Genomic DNA, 24,998 nt, shown 5'->3' on the forward strand with positions numbered 1-24,998 from the left:
CACCTAAAGGATTATTAGGAACACCTGTTCAATTTCTCATTAATGCAATTATCTAATCAACCAATCACATGGCAGTTGCTTCAATGCATTTAGGGGTGTGGTCCTGGTCAAGACAATCTCCTGAACTCCAAACTGAATGTCAGAATGGGAAAGAAAGGTGATTTAAAGAGCAACATGCAGGTTGAATTTATAACTGAATTAATACTTTATATTGTCTGCAGAGGTCTTTTAAAAACACATATGTAGAAATTACTAATTAAATCTCATTTGATGTAGAGATTTTGATGAAAATGTGCTAGGCTCTGGAATACGCCTTTCCCGCTATCAACACGTCATATGACGTAGGGCGAGGCAAACAAAAGAGCTCATGGTCAGCTCTCATTGTGGGTGTTGATGTAGTTAGAGCAGTACAGAAAGTTTTAGAGAAGCCATAATGGTAAATTATTGTGTTTGTGCTGGTTGCACGAATTCCAGCCTGTCAGGACATCGTGTCCATCATTTTCCTTCTAGAAAAAACAAGGCTTTTCGGTCTTGAGTGCGTTTTGTGCAGGTGAAGAGAGCAGACTTCACTGCCGCGTCTGTTACCACACACTCGGTCGTTTGTGGCGCACATTTCACTCCGGAGAATTATCGACCTGGAGATTTGTTGGAGTCTCGGATGGGATTTCGGAGTAAGGACCACGTGAGGCTGATTACTGATGCTGTTCCCTCGGTGCACTCGATGGAATCAAGTCCACCGTCAAAGTGTACACCGGATTTTGGCACGGGCTGGACTGGAGGACAAAGTGCTAACGTTAGCAGACATTCTGTGCAACGAAAACGAGGACTTAGCAGAGTAAGTCTTACTTTTAATTATTTTAACTCTTAATTTGCTCATAATTATAGGCCATCATAGGCATGTTCGTCCACACCGGAGAACTCGGTTTCTTCATTCGCATTCATTGTAACCTGAGCTTGAACTTGACCAGACTCCCTCGCCCATCGTCACTTCCGGTTAGTGCTTTATAGACGCGGAAGTTATTTTATCACAATTTATCTCAAAATATCGTTAATGGCTAAATATATATTACTCCAGTTCAGAAAATCTAGTTGTTTTATCATCAACATACACTATGCTATATAGGGGTGTCCAACCTGCATGTTGCTCTTTAAGCAATTTTGAGCGTGGCATGGTTGTTGGTGCCAGACGGGCCGGTCTGAGTATTTCACAATCTGCTCAGTTACTGCGATTTTCACGCACAACCATTTCTAGGGTTTACAAAGAATGGTGTGAAAAGAGAAAAACGTCCAGTATGCGGCAGTCCTGTGGGTAAAAATGCCTTGTTGATGCTAGAGGTCAGAGGAGAATGGGCTGACTGATTCAAGCTGATTGAAGAGCAACTTTGCCTGAAATAACCACTCGTTACAACCGAGGTATGCAGCAAAGCATTTGTGAAGCCACAACACGCACAACCTTGAGGCAGATGGGCTACAACAGCAGAAGACCCACCGGGTACCACTCATCTCCACTACAAATAGGAAAAAGAGGCTACAATTTGCAAGAGCTCACCAAAATTGGACAGTTGAAGACTAGAAAAATGTTGCCTGGTCTGATGAGTCTCGATTTCTGTTGAGACATTCAGATGGTAGAGTCAGAATTTGGCGTAAACAGAATGAGAACATGGATCCATCATGCCTTGTTACCACTGTGCAGGCTGGTGGTGGTGGTGTAATGGTGTGGGGGATGTTTTCTTGGCACACTTTAGGCCCCTTAGTGCCAATTGGGCATCGTTTTAATGCCACAGCCTACCTGAGCATTGTTTCTGACCATGTCCATCCCTTTATGGCCACCATGTACCCATCCTATGATGGCTACTTCCAGCAGGATAATGCACCATGTCACAAAGCTCGAATCATTTCAAATTGGTTTCTTGAACATGACAATGAGTTCACTGTACTAAAATGGCCCCCACAGTCACCAGATCTCAACCCAATAGAGCATCTTTGGGATGTGGTGGAACGGGAGCTTCGTGCCCTGGATGTGCATCCCACAAATCTCCATCAACTGCAAGATGCTATCCTATCAAAATGGGCCAACATTTCTAAAGAATGCTTTCAGCACCTTGTTGAATCAATGCCACGTAGAATTAAGGCAGTTCTGAAGGCTGAAAGGGGTCAAACACAGTATTAGTATGGTGTTCCTAATAATCCTTTAGGTGAGTATATATATATATATATATATATATATATATATATATATATATATATATATATATATATATATATTATTTTTATTATTTTTTATTATTATTTATTTTCTTACAAGGGCATTGCATATTAATGAACATGACTGTAAATGTTCCAGAATTAGCCAAATTGTATTTTGCATCTGTAGACCCTTGTACAGTATGTTAAAATGTCACCCTAAAAAACAAAGCATCTTATATTACTACAATAACAAGAAAAAAATACACATAAACTACATTATCAAATACTAATTGAAAAATACAAGAACATAATTGATTCCAAGCACAATAAATCATATGAAATACTGTATATTATATTAGTAGGACATTTTATCTAAACTCATATTGTGCTACATAAGAGGTCAGAGAGATAGCGACAGGAGAATAAACAATTAACCAAGAACAATTATTACAGAAAAGCTAAAATTGGATAAAAGAAAACTCTATTAAAAGAAAAGGTATTAATTAACATTTTTTTAAGATGAAACTTAAAAGAAACGTATGAATCCAGTCCTCTAATTGTTGATGGGATCCCGTGCAGCTTTAAAAGAAAATACAGACTGACTAAATTTACACTTTCTGAGGGACATAATACAGTTCCCTCTTGCCCCAACCCTTGTGGACCGATGTGCAGTTGTTCTTATGTTAACATACTGTTTTAACAGGGAGGTCAAGCTATGTATAGTCTTAAACATAAGACAAACGTCTACATATTTGATCATGTTTTCCCAACTAAGCAGATTATTATTTTTTTTTAATTGAACAATGATGAAAATAAACTGATTTCTTATCAAGAGTTTTTAGTGATTGTTTATACAGAGACTCCAATGGTTTTAGAGTAGTTGTACTAGCTTGTGACCAAGTTGTTAAACAATAAGTAATATGAGAAATGACCATATGTACATACATCATAGCGGCCTCTGTAGACATACAATCTTGAAAAATATAACATTTGAGAGACTAAATTTGACCCGATTACAGACCGTTTTAACCTGAGCTTTGAAAGAAAGTCTGGAATCAATTAAAAATCCAATGTACTTATATTCAGATACAACTTGTAGCCTTTCCCCTGATACAAAAGCATCTGGCACTACACTTGAACTATTTATTTTGATAATAACATACACACTGTTATAGAGATATTTAATTGTAAACAGCATTGTTCTAACCAAGCTGTTACATGAACCATGGATTTTGTAAGTTCATTATCAACTTGTGATACACTGCTCCTATGTATAACAGTGCCACATACATTTGGATGTTAGTGGCGGGACAAACAGATGGAAGATCATTAATATACAAAATAAATAGCAATGGACCCAGAATAGATAATTGGGGAATACCTGTGGATATGATAAATGGTCTGCACTTATATAGCGCCTTTTTAACATTAGCAGTATTCAAAGCGATATACACTGCGTCTCATTCACCCATTCACACACCAATGATGGCAGAGCTGACAAATGTGACTTTAACCAACTCAAGGTCTCTGGAGATAAATGTAAACCTAATAATGTAGACATAAGAATTATATGGTTAACAGTCAAAAGCCTTCTTAAGGTCAAAAAATACTGCTCCAAAAACCCCACCTTTGTCCAATAGAGACTTTTTCAATGAAGTAACAATTTGCCATCTCAGTTGAGTTGTGTTGAGTTGAGTAGTTTGCTCTGATTCCAAATAGCATTAGTATTCTAGTAACTAGTATTCAGATGATCAGTAATTTGTGCAGCTATCAATTTCTCTGCAACCTTTGACACTATAGGTAAAAGACTAATAGGCCTGTAATAACTGGCACAATGAAAATCTCCACTTTTGAATATAGGTACAACAACAGATGACTTCCAAGCACATGGAAACCTCCCCTGAAGAATTGAAAGGTTGGTAATTTTAGTGATTGGATTAATTAGTGACACACTAAGCTCTTTAAGCATTACTACATCCATACCAAATATATCCTTTGCTCTGGATGGTCTAAGAGATGTAATTGCTCTTATGCCATCTAATTCATTGACAGCCTTTAAAGTAAAGGCTTGTTCAACTGTATTAACTGTACAAACTTCTGTATACTCAGGGGAAAAACATTGTGCAATTGAGACTACAGAATCAATAAAATAATGATTAAATACTTCAGCTGAATTATTTGTCAACTTCCCATTTACTTTCAATTCAAGTGATGTTCTATCTTTTTTTAATGTCCTTTTAATTTATTTAAATGGTTCCAGATTATTTTATAATTACCTCTTGCGTGTTCAATTATCTTCAGGAAATAATCTGCTTTAGCTTTTCTGAGTGTCTTTACCACCTTGTTCCTTAACATAACAAAATGCTGTCTATCGTGACTAACTTAGATCTATTTGCAGTTTTTAAAACAAAATCCTGTTCTTTAATCAATTTTTAAATATTTGAATTAATCCAATCGCCCAATGTTAGCTGGGATAGGCTCCAGCCCCCCGCGACCCTGTACACAGGATAAGCGGTTGACGATGGATGGATGAATTAATCCAAGGGACAGTATGTTTTTTTTTTTTTTAGGACTACATTTACAACTAAAATCTTCAATAGTGCTCTCTAATGTTTTGGAGGCTATTTGACTATCTTCCTCCTGATCAATTCCCATTAATAAATCACCCCATTTGATCTGATGAACAGCACATTTGAAGTCATCTAGTTTATGTTTTGGGATTCCGGAAGAATCATATTTCCTAACAAATTAATTCAATCTCTTACTAGATGATTTTCTGGCCACTAAAATCAAATTATGCCTGTTAACATATTAAAAGATTTTAAAATTCTCTTAGCTTGGTTACTAAATATTAAATCAATTTGAGTCCTTGTTGAATTAGTTATTCTTGTAGGCCCATTAATCAGTTGCTTCAGATAAAAATGATCAGTTATCTGTCCAACATTTGATTTAATATCTAAAAGATCCCCCACTTCCTGTTCTTTAAAATTGCTTGATTTACGAATTTCCTTTTCACGTTTTGCATAGTCTTTTTAACTACACGAGAAGTACCTAAACCAAAGTTCGCAGTACTGAAAATGTTCCACGGTTCAACCAGTACAGTGTCCCCCTCTCTCCCCGAAGCCGTCGAAACACACCATTCCATCTGTAACTCCGCATCACTCTTGTCCTTTGCCGTGGAAGCACCTGGCAGCCTCGCCGCCGCCGCCTCAGTGGTACAACACCACCAACAGTACCCTTCTATAGTGCAGCTTCTCATAACTTATTGGTTAATTATGACTCTTTTGGGTGTGTTTTTATAGTCACTATAAACTGCGATTGTATTGAAATTAGCAAACAGGATATCGTTTTAAATTCTAATTTTTGGTTCTGCAGAAAAAGACACACATGCTTTGAAACAACATGAGGGTGAAAAAATTACAGTATTTTCATTTTTTGGTTCAACTATTCCATTAAATCTGCCTGTCCAAATTTAGTTAATAATTGAATGCATGAAGGATTGCATACTCAACGTAAATATATATATATATATATATTTTCAAAACAATTATATTGGGAAATGGTGTATCTCAGGTGTCCTGATTTCCAGGGAGATAGTGTGAAGATTAAAAATGATTTTTCCCATCAATTACTGTGGTCTAGGAAATAACTCCTCAGGGTGTCAAGTTGAGAACCAACTGTATGATATGCAATGCCATAATAAATTAGCAGTTTTCGTACTTTTTGCTTAAAATGCTACTACATCAGGCTTCATGGGCTGTCTGTAAAGTTAAACATGACAGGGTTTGTGAGGCTAATACAAAATGCTATAGTCAGCTATAAGCACCTGCTCTTAATTACTCTTGCTTGTTTATGCATGACTGACAACATTTCCCAGAGTACTTCACTTCCTGTCATTGGCACATACAGTAGACTGGCACATAATGTTTCAAACATGAATTTCTTAACACTCAATTTCTCATTTCAGTAGGATCATCACTTTGATTAATTTGACTCAGTGGAACAATCCCATTCATAGTCTGTTTGTTTTATCGTAATCACACATCATTTCACATGGGGTAAAAAAATAAAATCTTATTTTCCTAAATAACATCCACATTTCATGCTGGCAGGGGGGTTTGTGTGAAAGACTGATGAAGCAAACAGTGCCACACTGACAGCCTTTGTGCTGTTTCCAAAATGAATTGTTGTCTCAACACTCTTGACCCTAAACCTGACAAAAAATATGTATCAGTAATTGTCTTCATGCATTTGTTAGAGATATAAATCAAATGGTACAGGCATCATCCTGCTTTCTCTAGCAGCAGTCCAATCATTAGTACAATGCAATTTTCAGTCCATTTATCATTGCATAGTGAGCTCATGAAAACTCATACATGCGACGTTTATTGAAAACATAATGAGGGATGGGACTCCAGAGGAGAAATGCTTGTCATTATGCCTCGTCTCACACACGCACACACACAGTAACATTACACTCCAATATGGATCATCATGCTTCATATCAGAAGAGAAAAGATCAATAATGATATTAGTATACCTGTTTCTGGCATCCACATACCATGTATGATCATTTTGAAATGCATACATTTGCTTTGTAATTTTCTTCAAAGCAACACATTGCAAACCGATTTTCCACCCTTCCGTTCATTTGCGTAATTTCTCAACAGGAAATCTGCATCATTGCCCGTCAACCAGAAGAGCAACGGCTTCATCTGTCAATCTAATGCAGATCAGCTGAGGTGACTTGGCCCGCGATAGTGTTTTTTAATCAGGCAGATAACACCATATTGTCTGTGTGCCCTCAGCTATGGGAGATTGAAATGCAGTGAATTGAAACAGTGCAAGTTGAGGGTGCTGTCTGCTCCAACAGTTATAAGAGATACAAAGTTAAGTGGCACTTCTCAGAACCCATCTCAGTGTAGAAGCTGATCAAAGGCATGGCACTCAGCCCTGGGTAATCTGGAGAGGGCATGCGTACACGATCACAATGGAGAGGGACAAGGGCCATTCATTCTACCCAATTTACCTTTCACTCTGCATTCATTTAGCCCGTACACCAATTCACACCCTGCATGGGAGAGCAAATAAACAGATCCTTGTTGGGCAATTATTACACTGTTAATTGCTGTAGGAATGTGCCATTCACTTTATGCCAAAGTCAAAGGAGGGCACAATAGTGCATGGGGGAGGGTTCTCATTTCGAAGCTCAAATGAGGCCAGCAACTATTGGACTGCGGTTCCCATGCTATGCCTTTATGGCAGTGGGAGGGCTCAGATGAAAGAAATCATGTAATTATCTCAACAGCCGCCAGTGTCAAAGTCAATCTGATTGAGAACGGTCAAGCAGCGGGGTTGAGGGACTCGAATCTTAGACGCTGAAGCCACCTCCGGCATAATGGAAAGGTCAAGGGCATTATATCATATCTGAAACCCCAGCTTGGCATATCAAGAGCATCTACTTTAAATGCCACTCTCATCCTTGTGACATCTCGGAGCATGACAGGGTTTTTGTCAGCACATGTCTACACCCCATAATCACTCTTCATTTCCCTTCAGAGCTGAGACTTTATATTGCTGAAATCACCCCATCAGTCATGTGCCCTGCGGTGAGATTGCAGGTATTGTTTGGCTGCTGTTCTGACCCTGTCAACTCACTCTGCTGTCTTCACAGAGAGAAATTGGTTTAGAACTGGACAACAGTCTAGATGAGCAGGGCTACTGCTGCCAGTACTGCCGCCGTGGGTACCGTTACTGTCGGCGATACCACGAGCCCCTGGGTGGCTTTTGGCCATATCCCTACTATTACCAAGGAGGAAGGGTCATCTGTCAGATTGTCATGCCCTGCAACTGGTGGATAGCACGCATGCTGGGACGGATTTGAGGAAGAGGGGCGCAGTGCTGTAAGTGAATGGTGCTATGCTGCTCAGGGATATGCCTATGGGTATGCAAAACATCTGATCATTAAGCATAGTTCAGACTAGGTCATTGTCATAATAATTTTTCATAGTTTATATAGTGGGGTTCAAAAGCAGTGTTGGACGTAATCGGATTACAAAGGTATAAGTTATTGTACTCTAATTATTATTATTTTAATTTCATTAATTTCTTACAGTAAATTACTTAAGTTACTTGAGTTACACATTCCTAAAATAGTATATACATGCTGAATTAAAAACATGACGTTCATTTGTATGACTGTTTCTGTGACAGCTGTGTCACTGTAGGGAGAAACAAGGGTATGACTTGCATGCATCAGTGAACAAGGAGGAAATACAGTTTAGACATTATCTTAAAGGTGCACTCAGTATTTTTCCCCATTAAAAAAGTGTACTTCTAAAGAAATGAATTGTATTTTGAAGCATAATGTATGTATAAAATCATGACCACTCACATGAGACGAGGACTCTAGTAATCTCCATAACCTTATTAAAGCTGTTTTATTCTACATGGGGGCTGCCATTTTAGAATCACATGACCAGCTGAATACTACTCGCTTTATCTCAGTAAAAATCTTGTTAGTGGTCACTTGCTTGGATTAAATTAATCAAATTGGATTAATTTGATTGTGAGTAGTGAATTTCTACAATGGCATCTATAACTGAAAACTATTGATTTGGAATGATGCTGCATCCACACCAATTTCAATGTAAGTACAAGATGACACAAGCAAAAAGTAACTGAGTGCACCTTTTTTTTATTTTTTACCCCCTTTTCTCCCAATTTGGAATGCCCAATTCCCACTACTTAGTAGGTCCTCGTGGTGGCACAGTTACTCACCTCGCTTCGTGTGGTGGAGGACAAGTCTCAGTTGCCTCCACTTCTGAGACAGTCAATCTGTGCATCTTATCACATGGCTCGCTGTGCATGACACCGCAGAGACTCACAGCACAGAATCCTTGACCACGAGGAGGTTACCCCATTTGACTGTACTCTACAAAATTTTGCCATTAATTAAAATAATGTCATTTAATTTGTATGAGGTATGTTTTACGAAGCCAGAATGTTCAGCTATTAAACAAAAATTGTGTTGTGTTTATATTTCTGTGATTTGTTTATTTGCTACGAAGTAAAAAAGCTGGTTGAACATCCTCTAAGTGTGGTGATTCCATAATTTTTGCCAGGGGTTGTACTTCTGTTTTGCATTTAGGTGTTGTATGGTCATTGTCACAAATTTGCTTATTTGATTAGTTACCAAAAAGTAGTGCAGATTCTTAAATATTTGCTTTATATCCTATTTTTCAAAATTCTAAAACCTCCTGTTTAAAATGTTTTTATTTTCCATGTGGACTTTTGAACCCCACTATCTATATGTGTATATATTTTTCATTACTCTGATTTATCTTTTTGAATGAACAGATTAAGAAAACAGTATGTGTCCTTGATTACATTTAGAACAGAAATGGTTATTGCAAGTTATTATTGTCTGTAAATTCTATTCAGACTTTTCAAAACATTGGAAAACATGTAGGTAGAGACATTATCACACAATAAATCGTGTTTAATAAATAGTTTTAATTTGATTTTGTATGTGTGTGAGTAAAGCTGTAGTTTTGCATGTCATTACGCTTTGTGAAAGTCCTTAGTTTAGTCTTCTTTAAATCTCTATTGGATGAGAGACTGTGTGAGGTTTTGTTATTTGCATGTTTTTATATTATGAAATAGTGTATTTATACAGCTCAATATCACATCAAATATTTAAGCACTTTGAGCTGTATTTTATATATGAAATGTACTTTATGCATTTTATGTATGACAGGTGCTATACAAATAAAATGTGTTATTAGTATCAAAGTAAGCAGTTGATGCCAACAAGCTCTGTATTGGTAAAGCAAACCAAAATCTGTATAAATCTGTAGAATTTTGGAAATTAGCCTCTTAAGTCAATAAGTGAATTTAATGCAGTTCAGAAATGCACTGTACACAAATCACATTGATATATACATGTAGTAACATTGCTAGCAAAATAATTGCTGGTCTGGGAATTCTTGCATCTAACCTAATGCTTGTTCTTTGAATTCCACTTACATAGTGTAATGGATTTTTTTGTTTATGTTGTTTTTCCAACAATTTACTCTTGAATAAAAATTGGTAAAAGCATCCATGTTTGCTACTTATTATTCTTGTGCAAATAAAAAAAAAAGCGATAGGGTATCTTATGGAAAAAAAAGAAATACAACATGGTGGTAATTTTACTGAGAGAAACTGACAAGAACTTACTGACTGCAGCAGTTACCTTTCCTGTAAATGAATTGTTCAGTGGATATACTGTAGACTATTTAGGGTGACCAGATTCCTGCTTGTAGAAAACAGCACAGCCCAGCAAAAATGACAATATAGGTATCCTTACCTAGGAGCAGATCAATGTGAAGCAGAAGGTGCATCCACATCTGTAACTGTTGTCACCTTGTACTTTTCACTGGCAGTAATTTATCTTAGTGTCTTTCAAGAGTTATCGTAAAATGTAGAGTAGTCAAAGGATTACCTTCATGACTGTTACACTGAGTCAAGATGTATCCGGTATCCATGCTGCATTCATTATTGAGAACACACGCTCCACAGATGCAGATGTCCCAGGTAGGTATAAAACAATCTCCACAACCTTGGATAAGACCCTGAAGTTGATGGTTTTGCTCTCCAGCTCATGCAAAACATTTGTCCATCTCTCAGACACGGCTGTCTTGTTCAAGTTCCACTCAGGGATGCGAAGAGTGACAATGTTTTTCGCGCAAGCCCACTCATCAAAGATCATGGTTTCCTCACTCAAACAGAGAGCGGGGATTCTAGAGTAGAAGTGTTCGAGGCTGCTCTGAAAGTCTTTCCACTCTGGGATGTCTCCCAGTTGGGCCCACTCAAGTTTTTCTGTGTTCTCCAATGAGCGGCTCCGATTTTGGAGGTAATCCAATGATGCTAAATAAAACTGCACAAAATAAATCATCCGATCGCATGTCACCAGCTTCACCCAGGGCATCCAACTGCATTTTAATGTCAGAGGGTATGAATGATTCCTCCAGCCTGGCCTGCAAGACTTTTCTCAGGTCATGAATGTGCAAAGCCTTTTCTGTGGCTGATATGTGGTCTTGCTCTACTGTCTCCAGTGCACAGTTAAAAGTGGCTGTTTGCTAGCTAATGCCAGTGCAAAGCCAATCCAAAGTTAACTGCAGGGATTGCTAAAAATGTCTCATAGCATCAAATTGTTCTTGAGAAAGAAATTATGCATGCAGACCATTGAAAATGTGTAATATTATTTCAAAAGCTGAACCAAGAGAGAGGAAACATGTGTTGCTACGCTACAGTAATTTATGATAGTCCAGCTGCACAAAAGTGAGTATGTTGCATATGACAGCTTCAGATTTAGTGAGGGCAGAATACAATTTCGGATCATACAATTTCTTGATAAATTTCGCAGTGCAGTCAGCTAACTGAAAACTATGGCCATGCACAACAGAATGATAAGTAAAAAGCTAACATTTGGTATGGCACACATGCTTTTTTGTACCAACATGCTGTTTGATGGAATAGTGAGCTCCACAAATCTCACACCTCACTTTACTAGGCTCTTTTTGTGACTCCTTTTTTAGAAATGTAAACTTTTTTTGAAGATCCTCGTTAAATGTACATGCATGCTTCGTTGACATTTTTCCAGCCCCAATTTCAACTGTGTGCTCTATCAAACTGACTCTTCGGTCAGTTCACTAACTGAACGTATATTGATAGGGGATTGTGATTGGATAGTTTAATCCAATCATATACTTCAAATAACATGGTGTGATTTTATTGGTTTTACAAGCCGTATCCTTGGCTAACTTTGATAAGAATACTCACGTGACTGAGAAAGTCACATTTTAGGAGAGGGAAAATACGGGACAAAACACGATTTTATCAGTATAAGTCGGGACACTTGAAAAATTGCTTAAATATGTTAAATACTTAAAAATGGGACATCTGGCCACCCTCAGACTGTTGCATTTCCAAAGTGTAAATCTGCTGTATACTTCAATTTGCATTTTTTTAATCTTGGAACAAGGAACAACAAGATTTATATTTACAATTAACACAACATACACTTATTTTTATTCATTTAGAAGAATCTATTCAGAGTGACTTACAGTGCATTCAAGTCAATCTGACTTTGGCTCAACCAGTTGAGGTACAAGACATAAATAAATTGTAATAAATCAATTATTTGAGGAAAACCTTATTACACTCCAAGGATAAAAATCAATCCATTCAGAGAAATCAACAAAAAGATCAGAGGGCTTTCATCTCAAAACAAAAGATGCAGCATCCCTGACAAACAACCGCACAAAGCCACAAATCAAAGGTACAGGAAGTTAAAACTCACTTTGATGATTATTTTCTTCACTTCCATGGTCAGTTTTCTTCTAAATGTAATCTTCATCAGTTGTCTCTTTTCTCAGAAACACTTCTGTTGTCTGCAGATACTAAGATCTAATTAACTGAATTCAGGTCTGAGTTACAGTAAATGGATAAAAAAGTCCAAATACCTAAAAAAAAAAAAAAAGAAAAAGCTTATTTCATTGCATCTCGTTCTGTTTAGCACAATACCTAAAAAAAATCCTTTGAGATATCAGCACTCATCTTGATTTGATGCTGTCAGGAAGCGACCTTAAACATCAGCAGAGCCATCATATTGTGGGTTACAAGAGGTCAAGCACAACACTAGTGTAAAATATCAGTGATTGTACATTAGTTGTTTTTTTAATCAATCCAACTATTATTCATTCCATTTATGTATTTTGTATCCACATTTCCAATAACATTTAATTAAAAATGTTATCTGATGTGACATCCATGATGTGTTTCATTGGGATATTTCAATCCACCAGATTTATTTGACTGTCTATCAGAATGATTAAATATTTTTTTTTAAGTCCTTTGATTTCTTACACCATGACACAAATAGAGGAATTTGATAACTCTTAAGAACATCTTGAAGGTGCACTCAGTAAGTTTTACTTAAAAATAATTTGACAGATGTTTAAAATAATGTGCACTCACATAAAAATATTTTATTCATCAATGATTGCAAACGGCACATGTCTACAATGGCATTTGGTAATCAAAAACTAAAACTATTAGCGGCAACTATTCCATGCTGCTAGGGGTCAGTATAAGGCCAAGATGACTGCCATTTCAGACTGCACAATAATAACAATAATAATAATAAAAATGGTATTAGAAAAATAAAAAGCATTCCTGAGTGCAGCTTTATTAAAATCCAGTAACATACATTACATGTTAGAAATTTGAATTCCATCAAGTTTCCATAATTTGTTTGCGCTGTTTTGCAAATGCGCACACATTTTCTTTAAGAAATGTACCCTTTAGCTGTTTCTATACAGAATTTTGTGTATATTGCAAATTGTGTAGCCTACCTTTTGCGTCCCTGATGTCTCCACATTTGTGTAAGATTTAGAGAGTATTGAGGCAATTTATTACAATTGGCCAGCTTACTGTTTCATTTCACATAATTGCAATAATAAGAAATATCAGAAGACAACATAGAATTTGAGAAGTACAGCGTCTGTATCTGTGATTATTAGATCAATTCCAAATTGATTGGAATACTTGGCAAAATACAGCAGAACTGCTGATGCCACCAGTTAAATAGTGAGCCTGGAATCCTATATTACACTCCTAAATTTAAATATGGACAATCCGTTCACTGCGGTGTCTAAAAATCTCAACACGCCTCTTCACATTTTTCAAATCACAAAATTACGTGCTTTCTTTTCCAAAAAAAACCAAAAAACAACACACATTTATTTTTCTTTTAGATATGTGTATATAAACACTTGATACCATGAAATGCTTGAGAAACATAGCATTATCCCATACATAACAGCCAGCGTAATCTGCAGTCGTTTTTTTAAAGCTACAATATGAAACTTTGTTTTGTTAAAACAAACAATCCATCTTCCAAACCATGTCCCAAATACACTTTGATACACCTATAATAATGATATTATATTATAAATATTTTAGAGCTGTCAGGATGGATTTCGCAGGAAATTGCATGTTGACGTCATCTCCATACACAGATCCGGAATAAGATCCGGCTACTGTAGCGCGTGTATGATGTGGGAGTAGCTGAAGCTGAAAGTTTGTTGTCAAAACAAATGAGAAAAATGTACCATGGATCATTCAAAACGGCAAACCTCCAGGGAATCATTTTGTAAAAACAAATAAACCCCGAACAGAGCAGTCTACAAGCAAAAAAGGAAAGCGACAGAGTCCGTAATAAAACCCAAATCAACATCGGCTTGGCTTTTCAGAGGAGCAGACAACTGAAAGGATTTAAAAGCGATTCAGAGGTGGCTTTTTTCTTACTCAACAGGGGAGATATTTAATTGATATGGTTTATGTTGTGCAATCACACACAGGTCTGTGTGTGTGTGTAGTGAAATTCAATAGTTAAACTGAAATCGGTGCTAGCAATCGTTGTGTCTAATGTTAACACAGATCTGAAGCACAACCAAAACAATGTTCTCTTGCAAGACGCATGCAGTTTTATTTTTTAACCGCTAGAGGGCCAAAAGTTATTTTGACAATTAAAGGTGTAATACACAACTATTACAAAAGGTTCGAAATCTCTTTTATAGGCTATCTGTATACATTATGAAAGGGGTGTGGAACAAAAAGGGTATGCAAACTTCTGCGCTTAACTGTATAGGCTATATAGTTTGCGAAAATGTAACTTTTATTTTAGATTTTGTGATTTCACGTTTTAACCACATTTTAGCTTTTTTAATGTACAAATTCCATGTACCTATCCTATCCATATGATGTCACATTGCATGTGAAATAATGAAATTACTTCACAAAAATTCACAACATTTTAACCAAAAATTCTAAATACAACCCACACTTCTGAACATATAAGTGCTTGTACAACGTAAAGTGCAGTGTAGCTGTCTACAGAAAAATACTCGCATACATATTCACTTGCTGCACTAAGAAATGGATCGGCTTATTTCAGCTTGTTATTGAAAACACATTTTTATTGGTGCATTTCTACTTGTGCTGACTAACAAGATGACAAAGAGTGTGCGCCAAGCATATGACGTTATTGCCATGGTACCCAGATACATTTCAACAGATTTACATAAAGACTAGAATGAAAGTATCGTCAAATCAACGTGCAACGCTCCTATTCTCTGCAAACAATACCAAATACAACAGTGAGAAGGAAAATGAGTACATCAAATGTAAGTAGCAAAAATAACAGTGCCTATTTTCTTTTGCTAAAACTCAGAGCTGCCTCTACTATTTCATTCGCAGACATAGAAAGATTGAGACTGATCCTGCAGCAACACTGAATGCGTTAAACAGAGGGCACAAATTCAATAAGTCTGGATCAGTGAAAGAAGATGACTGGAGATTGCACAGCTAGGCATGTGAATTAATTCCTTTTGTTAGCACATCAAAAGTGCATTGTAATTTACCTCCAAGCTGTTTGTTTTCGTTCCCAGGATTTAACTCGCCCATTCGCATACTTGGAGCAGGTTGCCTGTGTTTTAAAGGCACACTTTCTGCTCGAAATCAGCAGATGTACTTGAAGAGTGCAGATCTCTTGTTAAATGTGAATTACTGAGATGTGTCGCTACTGCCATCCTGTGGTTCTGCTAGATATGACAATAGCACTGTGATTTATTCTGATATAACCCGCGAAATATACCAGCGTGTTGATTGTTTCATTTTTCAAATTTGATCAATTCAGGCAGTGGAGGGTTATAAGTCTAATAGCCGTGTCAGAGTATTGATTTTAACATTTGTAAATTCCCGCAGTGAAACGGCCGCTTTAAGAATTTGATGTAAATATGAAGCGATGAACAAAGGACATAATTTCAGTGGATGTCGTTTGAGTCCCGTTGCAGAATTAACGCATTGTTTGGTCAGATGCGCGTGTGTGGGTGCGCGCGGCAGTATACAGGGTGTGTGAGTAATCTTTCCACAGCTCCACTGACTGCAGGCAGATTTCTAATAACCGCCATCCCTCAACCGCCCCGCCACTCCTCACTCCAGAGAGGCCATGATGCAATAAACACTTGCTCTCTTCAAGCATGTCATTGGCCTCCGGCCACTTGTCTTCTTGGCTTGCTTTAAAAATAGTACGTTCCTTGAGCTGATTTTCTGCAGCTGTATAGATGTAAAGACTCCTGAGTGACGCTGGTGAATTGCAGCTTATTAGAAATAAGTTTTCATTTAAATACAAATTGTCTGCCTTCTTTTTGGAAATACAGTATGCAAGGGTTCTTGATTATTCATAGATCTTATGATCTTATTAAAACAATCTACTTTTAAAGGTAGTAAGTAGTAATGTCAAACCATGCCCTGCAGTGTGACTGAATTTTTCTTAAGTATAGCATGTTTTCTAATGCTTGTATAGGCATGCCTGCCGTTTTTAGGACCACATATTAATTGATTATGTGGAATATCAATAAAATAAAAATTAGAGCTTTGTCTTTTAGTGAATGTCTCAGCTCTGTTGATATCTACTGTATATGATAGTGTACTCCTAAAAGTTGACAAATCACCTTCTTTCTCTTCTGGCAAAATGGACCAAAAATATCAGCAAATCATCTTGCACTCACTTTGTCCAAATAAAGGGATAGTTCACCCAAAAATGAAAATTATCTCATAATTTACTCACCCTTATGCCATCCCAGATGTGTATGACTTTCTTTCATCTGCTGAACTCAAATGAAGATTCTTAGAAGAATTTCTCAACTCTTTTTGTCCATACAATGCAACTGAATGGCATTCACTTATTTCCAGGGGTTTCAGTACAGCGTAAAAATGTGACGTGGTAGTGTAGGCGTTCTCCTAATTCAAAATTTGCATCAACAAAAACATTTACCGATTTCCCTATTTTGTCTTAGATTCTCCATGGCTGTTCCATCAGTTTGCTGTCGCTGTTATGAAAAGCCAGCGGAAAGAAGGCACTATAATGCGCATTTGTTTTATGTCATGGCCACGCCCCTTGTGCGTCGCTGTACTGAAACCCCTGTACTTTAGTGAATGCCGCAACTGAATGGGTGCCAAAATTTTGATGCTCCAAAAATCTCATAAATCAGCATGAAAGTAATCCATAAGACTCCAGTGGTTAAATCAATGTAATCAGAATTAATATGAGACATGTGGGTGAGAAACAGTTCACTTTCACATTCTTCTTCTTTTCCTTTTGGTGATTCATATTATTCATGCATAGGCTACTACCCCCTACTTGTCAGGGAGAAGAATTTCAAGCAAAAAGGACTTAAATATTGTTCTGTTTCTCACCCACACCTATCAGATAACTTCTGAAAATATGGATTAAAACACTGGAGCCTTTTTGTGCTTTTTTGAGCATCAACATTTTGGCACCCATTCACTTGCATTGTATGGACCTACAGAGCTGAGATATTCTTCTAAAAATCATAATTTGTGTTCTGCAGAAGAAAGAAAGTCATACACATCTGGGATGGCATGATTGTGAAATGATGAGAGAATTTTCATTTTTGGGTGAAGTATCCCTTTAAGTGCTCTCTAGAATGAAAAAATCCCTTCACCTAATAGCAAGAAGCAAATCATGTTCATAGCTGAGATGTAAACTAAAGGCTACAGGCTATTTAATATAAAGGGATGAGCCTTTTTATTTGCCCCACCCAAATTTTGTTCAAGAATGTGCAACCATAGACTTATCTTACACTGAAATCGGAAACAGTAATGGCTTCTTCCTAATGTGCATTCTGATGTGATCTTGCGTTCTTGTTCAATATCATCATTCACTACCGTAGTTCAATTGTAATACACAAGAACGCAAATTACAGTGAATGCATAAAATTACCTGGATGTGTTCTTAATCAGGCCGAATAACGAGGATGCATTTGATGGTGGCCAGGTCTGACGCAATGCACTTTTGGGCACGCCACAAGGGAAGGTAAACAGCCGATGCAAAAATGTCTGATAGGAAATGGCGCTCGTCACTGAGTCGCCATAATGTGGCCGATCCTACAATAACAAAACTCTCTGCTAACTGTACTATCAGTTTATTTCAACATAATTTTTAAATAAATATCTACACTACCCATGATTCTGCAGAGAAAGTTCCATCAATATGTGGGTCTTGGCAAAAGAGCCATGCAGTGACCGCCCACTTCCATGAACTACTTGTGAATGAACTACATAAAATATATTATTTCTTATAATCAACAACTGTAAATGAATAGTTTTGTGTATTTCCATCATTTTCAATTCAATTATGTCATTCACAATGCTCATGAGATGGTTGGTCATCAGTTCATTAAACAAATTAAGTATACAGTGTGGAAAAATTCTATGAATGATTTTATAAAATCTCTATGGACAAAAGAATGGCACTTCTGGAACCAAGATGTCTGAAAAAGTGTTTTGCATTATAACTGTTACTGTATTACTAATATACACATGCATGTACTATACACAAACACACATACATACATACATATACATTATATTTCTCTCTCTATCTTTCTCTATCTCTAATATATATATATATTAATATTGTATATGTGTTTTAACAAAGCTGGAAAGTTATATTGACCAATCAATATCAAGGACCAAAACTGTCCATTCATAGTGCATATATTATACTTTCAAAATTTATTTTCACAGGACAGGACAGGACTGTTGGATTTACACATTAACACAAAATCTTGACGTTGAAACAAAACGTTTAAAACTGACCTAATACATGTAACATGATATTTTTCCCAAGATGTGATAAAATATCTTCCAGTTTTCACAGGCCAACTGTTTTTAATGACCTCTTTCTATTGCCATTTTGCTCAGTCCATACTTGTGGCTACGGTTGCCTCTAACAGTTCTGGTATTGTGTTGTTGTGGATGTTATTGTTTTATTTTTCAGAGTTGCCTGTAGGGTTCAGAATGCTGTGTAATCTGCAGCTGTGTGTGAATAGTATACTTGGGGGTAAGCGCTCCAGCATGTACCAGCTGCCAGATGGCTCCATCAGTGGACACAAACATGTGCGCCCACACATCCCTGAATATAAGACCACAGCAAGCCTCTCCAACCCCATACCACTGAGTATTCACACACACACAATAATTTCTATCCATGCCACAAGTCACGGCACACACAGACCAGCGGGTGTCAAAAACGGCAGGAAAGCATTTTGTGTCCTATCACAGTCTGTGAGATGATAGCCTAAATCCCGTGTTTAGTTGTTGACAGATGCTTTGCCCTCAAAATTTATTACTTCAGATGTCAAATAATGAGGGTGGAAATGTTAAAAATGCTGATGCTCTTACCCTGCCCCATAAGAGCACATACGGCAGGAAACAGAGCTCCCCGCTGATGTCTTGATTGTCAGCAAGGTGTTGCAAGATTCCTACAAGTGCATCTGACCTCTGTTATTTCACGTTAACAGGAGAAACACTTGAGGAAATGCACCAGGAGGTAAACACGTTTTAAAACAATGGAACAATTATTGCATCAGACTTGTGGATTTTGTGATGGTTACACAGTCAGTCTGCAAACTTGAGTTTTAATTTCCATAGCAAAAGGGAATAGATCACAAGTTTTCGTTAAGGCAAAATTTGTTTTATTATATTTAGTCTCCTTTGGTTTGTTTTTTTGTTTGCTTTTTTTTTTTTTTTTTAGAAAACAAATTTTGTCTACTATAAGAATATAGAAAAACAAAGAAAAGCCCCAAGAAAAGGCAAGATGAAATACAGGAAGAGCAATGGCATACCTTTACCCATAATCTAATTATCTCCATTTCTGTGGTCAACAGAATTTCAGACAAAGCAAGTATAAAGACTGCATGCTGGCCAGAATGCAGTGCATAGGACATTTTTCTAACATTATGAACAAGATCACAGATTGTCTTGATGTAATATTGCATAATACATGGTGTAGCCACGATTGTCAGAGCAGCACCATCAAAATTGAGCAGATCTCAGATGTTTGTCAAACTAAATTAAGGCAGAGGCCTGCTGCCAGCATCTGGGCTTCAGGGAGTCCGAAACTTCAGTCACTTCTAATTTACAACAAATTTAGTTCAGGATCAACATGGTTCCAGCATCCAAAATCTCTACTAGTGGAGATGCAGCTATTAAGAAAGTTTGCTGCAGATTCATTGGATATAAATGATGCGAGTAAGGAATAGAAACACTACAAATAAAAACATTGAACAAGTCTACCAAGAAGCATCAGCCTAAATGTCATAGACAGCACCAGCAGTGCTCATGACATAGTCTGTGATAAACTTTGTCCTGAAAAACAGATGTGTTAGGGAATGCATCGATCAAGTGATGCACGGTAAAACTACATCAGCTTAAAAAGACACAAACCAAAGGACACAGCATTTATAGCAAGTATGCTCTGTAAAAATGGCTTTAAACACATAACAGTGTATAAGAACAGCATGATAAAGTTCAATCTCATAAAGCTACTTTCGTATCCCCTTATGATGAAAAAATAGATACAATATGAAAGGTGTGCAGATTACATGGAATGCTTTAAATCGAAAAAACACAGCTTGCAATAAACAAACATACTGGAATTGTTTTTTTTTTTGTTGTTTTGTTTTTTGCTATGGGTAAAATTAGCACTACATTCTGCATATTTATATTTATTTCCCCTCATTTTTGCATTTGTTTAAAAAAAAAAAAAAGGCTTTTTTATACAGAATTTAGAAATTCAGAAAATAAATAAATTTGTGGCCATAAATTGTAATCTCAGTTGTATATTATACATTTACATATACTGCGCTCCATTTCATATGAACAAGATTATAATGGGGAAATACTTTAGCTGATGATTTGGGAATTTGTCATTATACTCTCTACTCGGTTAATATGTACAAACAAAGTTGAGTTAAACTGTCTCTTTGGACAGGGAATGCCCATTTCCATGAAAGCACAGTGCTTTAAATTAGCATGTTATGGAAAGCTAATAACCTGGTCAGCACTATTATGAGAGTGAATCATACAATTTCCCCCTTCAAAACATAAATTCCAAAACAAAGTATTAACCACCTGCAGGCTTTTCATGAGGCACTCTCAGTCTTATTCCAAAAGGCATACTTTTGGGGGTTTTGAAGTCCATGAATATGGTGCTACATCAGAGAGAAACAAAATTATCTCGCAAGTCTCAAACAACTTTGGTCTTTCTCTTAAGAGTCAATGGTGTGTTGTTGGTTTCATTTTGGCTATCCACCAACTCCTCCTTTGGTCCCTTTGTTGGATCAAGTCTTTGGATTCGTCTGTGGAGATGAGTTAGCAGTGACAGAAACATCTCAACTGGCACATATGGTGGGAATATCCCTGGTTTGAGAATGGCTGTTCTTCTGTTGGATTTGGAGGGGGTGTCAGAGAACTAGCCAAAAGAGCTTTTATGACATTGTGGTCGCTATCCCTTAAATGTTCAGATTTAGGCACAATAACTTTGAGTAAACAACAGGTCAAAGCACATTCTAACAATCGGACCATGTCTTTGTTTTCATGTGTTGGTCGATTATGTCCACATTCCTCTGCTTCTGCAGATAGTTTAGGTCTCAACAGGTTCCGATTTTACCTGGATGAAGTGGGACGCAGGTATCTGTATGGAGACCGGCAGATCTTGCAGACCTTCAGAGGCCTCCAACAGCTCTTTGGCCTCTTGATCTGGATGCAAAGCCACTTCACCCCTCACCTCCAGCTCCTCCACAGGGGTGAGACCCTCACTGGGACTGCTGGCCAGCTTGAAGCTCATGTCTGAGTGTCTGTTGATGGTCTGGTTCAGCTCCTGACCTGCATTGTTGATGATCACAGTCCTGTAGCTCAGCTCCGCCACACCCTCATCCATCTCCTCTTTGCAGTATGGGGTCACGGTGGGGTTGCTATTGACCAGACACTGAAGGTACTGGGGGTCTAGCATCTCCTCTTTTACCTGCAGGCCTTGAAGCTCGCTGGGCTTCAGGACAGTGGCGATGACTGTTCCGGGCTGCTGGGCCACTACGGGTTGCCCATTGGCGTTGAGGGTGACCATGCGGGTGATGCCATTAAGAGACCCGGCTTGCTGGGGGGTGGTGCTGATGACCCCTCCGCTGGATGAGCCCAGAGACACGAGGAGCTGCTGGTGCTGGATGCTGTCGGTCGTCATAGAGGCAGTCTGGATGGTGAGCACATCTTTACCCCCAGGGCTGGTGGAAGGCACAGTGTGGAGAATGACCCGAGGCGGGGAGGGGTGAGTGGAGGAATCACCATTGGTCAGGACAGAGGACAGGGGCAGGGTCTGCAGGGTGACCTGACCTCCTCCTTGTGCTCCAGATGTGAGGACCATTGGAACAGTGCCTGGCATATTAATAGTCCTGGGTTTACAAAACAAAAACATTATAGCTGGAAACAATCACATAGGTTAGGATAGCTTGTTGACAGTGTATTTAATTTTTACACTTTTGACAAAAATGTCCTTTAAATTTAGTAAAACTTTGTTTTGTCAAATTCATTAATTTAGTCAGATTTAGTTAAAAATAGCATATAATTTTAGTCAACAAAAATATTTAAATTGACAATAATATGCACATCAAAGACATATCAATCTATATCAAAAACCAAATATATTAAAGGAATATTGTTACATTATATATGATTAGAAATAGTATTTCCTTCATTTTTAGAAGTGAATGCATATATTACAATATTGCATTTATTAATCTCAGTAATATAGGATGCGTTTCAGGGTTTACTTTAACTCTGGTTCATTTTGCCAGTGTTTAGCTCTCAGGTCACGTAGCTCAAGCAGGTAAATACCCAGCATACTATGAGTGGATTATTTTAATTAATTCTTTCTCGATTTTTCATTGTTATTGTTGACATAATAATTAAAAAAAAACCTTAATCAATGTACATTTCCCTACATGTAATCCATGCTAGCATGTATGTTTTTCATTTTAAATAATTTGAAATTTCATGCTTAATCTTTGGCAGTAAAAAACAAATAGTAGCAAACAAATTTTAAAGCAATCAACTATGAGAATTCTTGACATCCCTGGCATCCCTAAGAAGTACGTTTACCGTAATTTCCGGACTATTGAGAGCACCTGAATATAAGCCGCACCCACTGATTTTTAAATAAAATATTATTTTGAACATAAATAAGCCGCACATGTCTATAAGCCGCAGGTGCCTACCGGTACATTGAAACAAATGAACTTTACTCAGGCTTTAACGAAACACGGCTTGTAACAAAAATAAATAGGCTTTAACGAAACACGGTGTGGCAGCGGGGCGTAGTCAAGCGCCGTCCGGAGAGAAAAGCGGTAAGGGCTTACACCTGAGCTAAATTATGTCTAACACGGTGTCTAATTTCAGTAAGCATGGGGAGAGCGGCATAAAAGGCAGCAGCCACAGAGCTGAGAGAGTGACACACGTCAGTCTAGTGTTGGCGCATAGAAGAATTGAGAAACTTTATAAAATTGATTGTAAACATTGCTGTGGCCATTAAAAGCCTTACCTGGAACGTCAAGTGCCCTGCTGAAAACTGTCACACTGGTGCCCGTGTGACAGTTTTCCCAAGAAGGACATGTGAAGCAGGGCACTTGAAATTAGACACCGGTGTTAGACATAATTTAGCGCAGGTGTAAGCGCCCCCGCTGCCACACACGGCTTGTAATAAAACATTTGCAGTAAACAGTAGCCTACCAAGAAAGTCATTGGTCACTATCTTCCTCGTCCTGTGCACTGAAACCACTGAAGTCATCTCCTTTGGTGTCGGAGTTGAATAGCCTCAGATTTAGTTGTCTTTTTGCACTGAGTCAATTCCTCACGCTGCTGTTTCCAACGTCTTATCATCGACTCATTAAGACCAAGCTCCCGTGCAGCAGCTCTATTTCATTTTCCAACAGCCAGATCAATCGCCTTCAACTTGAAAGCTGCATCATATGCGTTTCTCCATGTCTTTACCATGGTGAGGGTGACAAATTTACTACCGTAATCAGAATGATGGGAAGTTTGAGCGCGCTCGATTTAATCTAAACAGTAAACAAAAAAGTTGTTTTGACCTTAACCCGTTCGGCAATTTCATTGGTCTAATGAAATTTTTTTGGCTTCACGCCGCCAAAAAACTGAGCATGTCACAGAATGTTTTTATTTATTTTTTTATAAAAGTTGAAAGCGGGAAAAATCCATATATTAGCCGCGTCATTGTATAAGCTGCGAGGTTCAAAGCGTGGGAAAAAAGTTGCGGCTTATAGTCTGGAAATTACGGTACATGTAGAGTTTCTCAACATAATTTTTTAATTTATAAGCAAACATGTATGTACACCTACTCGTGGTGAGTGAAGATGTCATTGTGCTTGTGTTTGTGCATGCACACATCTCTCACCTTACAGAGTGTGCAGGCACTGGGACAGCAGCTCCCTGGTTTGGCTGCAGAACATGGATAGTCTGCAGCAGCTGTTCTGCTTGTTTTCCATTACTGGTCAGCCCAGGGCTCATCTCTCTCTTCACTGACCTCACCTGTGTGCCTCCAGAGCTTCTTCCTTGTGCGCGCGATGTACTGCGCCCCATGCTCCGTCCGTGAAGGGCCGAGCGGTGCCCTCCGTACCCAGCGCTGTGGTCGTCCCCTTGACTATCATCCTCATCAATAATGACAAGATCTGTTGGCATCTCCTTAAACTGGTAAACAAGCCTCTGTCCTTCAACCTTGGCCAGTATACCCCTCTGGTAATAGTATCTAGTAGAGAAAGAGGAAGTAGGAGGTCAGGAAAAGCAATTCCTTTGGCATGATTAGTCCCTTTGAGTGATAAGCGTTTGAAGCC

The 24,998-nt window shown here is 37.9% G+C and overlaps 3 protein-coding genes across 7 annotated transcripts in view; 2 read left to right on the forward strand and 1 right to left on the reverse strand.

The window, feature by feature from the left end:
* Nucleotides 1-10,280, forward strand: part of tnmd (tenomodulin) — an 86,475-nt gene extending 76,195 nt beyond the window's left edge. Inside the window, exon 7 of the mRNA XM_052154755.1 lies at nucleotides 7,862-10,280. Within this exon, the coding sequence (XP_052010715.1) occupies nucleotides 7,862-8,071 (210 nt within the window). The 3' untranslated portion in view covers nucleotides 8,072-10,280. The remainder of the gene's footprint in view (nucleotides 1-7,861) is intronic.
* The window catches only part of LOC127663229 (uncharacterized), a 516,242-nt gene that overhangs the window by 182,329 nt on the left and 308,915 nt on the right, over nucleotides 1-24,998 (forward strand). The gene's annotated exons all lie outside the window — the stretch shown is intronic.
* The window catches only part of elf1 (E74-like ETS transcription factor 1), a 60,244-nt gene continuing 55,793 nt past the window's right edge, over nucleotides 20,548-24,998 (reverse strand). For all 5 annotated transcript variants that reach the window (XM_052154735.1, XM_052154737.1, XM_052154738.1 and 2 more), the window contains 2 exons: nucleotides 24,563-24,913; nucleotides 20,548-22,547 (listed from right to left, as the gene is read on the reverse strand). In XM_052154735.1, the coding sequence (XP_052010695.1) occupies nucleotides 21,746-22,547; nucleotides 24,563-24,913 (1,153 nt within the window). In that variant the 3' untranslated portion in view covers nucleotides 20,548-21,745. The remainder of the gene's footprint in view (nucleotides 22,548-24,562; nucleotides 24,914-24,998) is intronic.

The sequence above is a fragment of the Xyrauchen texanus genome, chromosome 23 (assembly GCF_025860055.1).
Source record: "Xyrauchen texanus isolate HMW12.3.18 chromosome 23, RBS_HiC_50CHRs, whole genome shotgun sequence".
NCBI lineage: Eukaryota > Metazoa > Chordata > Actinopteri > Cypriniformes > Catostomidae > Xyrauchen > Xyrauchen texanus.